Below are 1,573 nucleotides of genomic sequence, written 5' to 3'. Positions count from 1 at the left end.
GGGGGGGGGGGGCTAACGATAATAAAAGACTGATGCAGTAAGAGCTGATCCCGGCAAAAGTAAATAGACATAATAAAAGGGAATTAAGAATTTAAGACATGACATGCATGTCCTGACAAGCAAGATATCATTTGTAAAAGCATATTATCGCGAGTGAGATTAAAATTCTAGCCTCAGTCTTTTGCTTGATTGATTCTACTGCAGTGATGAAAATCAGACTTTTATCCGCTTAAAGCCAACCACTCCGTGCCGGTCAAGTCGAATAAAGGGAGAGTTGCTGCCTGAGAGGCAAAAAGCCGGCTACAACCAAGTGATAAGTAGACATAAAAACCTCGCTGACCCTGTGGAACTAACGGGCAAGAGCGGGCATGGGTGAAAGAAGTTAGTCCGCTTAGTGGATTCCTAAAATCGGAACAATGAATGGAAAAAGGAGAGATGTGACGGAACTTACTGGAGAGGAGGAGAGTAGGTGGCTTGCGTGCAGGAGACTTGGAAATAGGGCGAGAGTTGGGAAGGGGTGTAAACTGATCTAAAGTGGAACAAGTGGACAGGGTAGAAATGGAGTAGGGGACGTTTAGGGAAGTGAAGCATAGTTTAGTTGGCAGTGGGAAGAAGTAATCAAGTGATGAACGTGAAGCTGTGCTTGGAAGAAATGATCAACGTGGTATGTGCCTATGCGCCTCAAGTTGGTTGTGATGAGGAAGAGAAGGTAGCTTTCTGGGAGCATGTAGATCTAAAGCTAAGTGCAGCCCCAGCGGGAGAGAAATTGATCCTCGGAGGTGATTTGAATGGACACATTCGAGGGGAGATAGAAGTGGTGGAGCGAAATGAGGAAGTGGAGAGGTTGTTGGGTGTAGCTATGGCTTTTGACATGGCCATATGCAATACATTCTTCAAGAAAATGGAGAGAGGGTATATGATCTGCAAAAGTGGAGACAGGGAACGTCCAATAGAATTTTTCCTATGTAGAAGGTAACACCTGAAAGAGTCGGAAAAGGCGTAAGCAACCAGAATGTAAAATCCTAAATGGTGGAAGCTGAAATATTAGTTTAAAATTAAAGGTCTTAGAGTGGACTGGAACATGCAAGGGGTTACAAGAGTGGTGGGAGAAGAACAACACGGTAATAAGGGAGGTTGGAGAAGAAGTGTTAGTAAAACATCTGGTAAGGGAGCTCCTAGAAATAAAAATACTTGGTAGTGGAACGAAGAGGAGCAAATGGTGATTAAAACAAAAAGAGACAAAGAATAGATGGGAGAGATCTGGTTTGCAGGGAGCTATAGAAGAGTGGAAGAGAGCAAGAAAGAAGGCGAAAGAGGAAGTGCCAAAGGTGAAGGCCAGTGCTAAAAGGGAAGTCAAGAATAAGCTAGAAACACCGGGGGAGAAAGAAATTTGTATAGAGTAGTAGGAGCAAGGGACAAGGCATCAACAGATTTCACCTACATGAGACAGGCTAAAGATCAGCAAAGAACAGTTTTGAATGAGGAGGATAAGATCAAGGAGCGATGGTCAGGATATTTCTGACATTTATTGAACAAAGAAAATTCAAGAGTTTAGAGATGGAATACCAAAACA

At 43.2% G+C, this 1,573-nt stretch overlaps 1 protein-coding gene across 1 annotated transcript; it reads left to right on the top strand.

The window, feature by feature from the left end:
* Positions 1–625: 625 nt before the first annotated feature.
* On the top strand, positions 626–1,522 carry LOC119594313. The gene is made up of 2 exons (XM_037943371.1): positions 626–972; positions 1,399–1,522. The coding sequence occupies exons 1-2, from the start codon at positions 626–628 to the stop codon at positions 1,520–1,522; spliced, it is 471 nt and encodes a 156-aa protein (XP_037799299.1).
* The last annotated feature ends 51 nt before the right edge of the window (positions 1,523–1,573 follow it).

This window comes from Penaeus monodon, chromosome 33 (assembly GCF_015228065.2).
Source record: "Penaeus monodon isolate SGIC_2016 chromosome 33, NSTDA_Pmon_1, whole genome shotgun sequence".
Classification (NCBI taxonomy): Eukaryota; Metazoa; Arthropoda; class Malacostraca; order Decapoda; family Penaeidae; genus Penaeus; species Penaeus monodon.
This window is presented reverse-complemented; position numbering and strand designations above follow the sequence as displayed.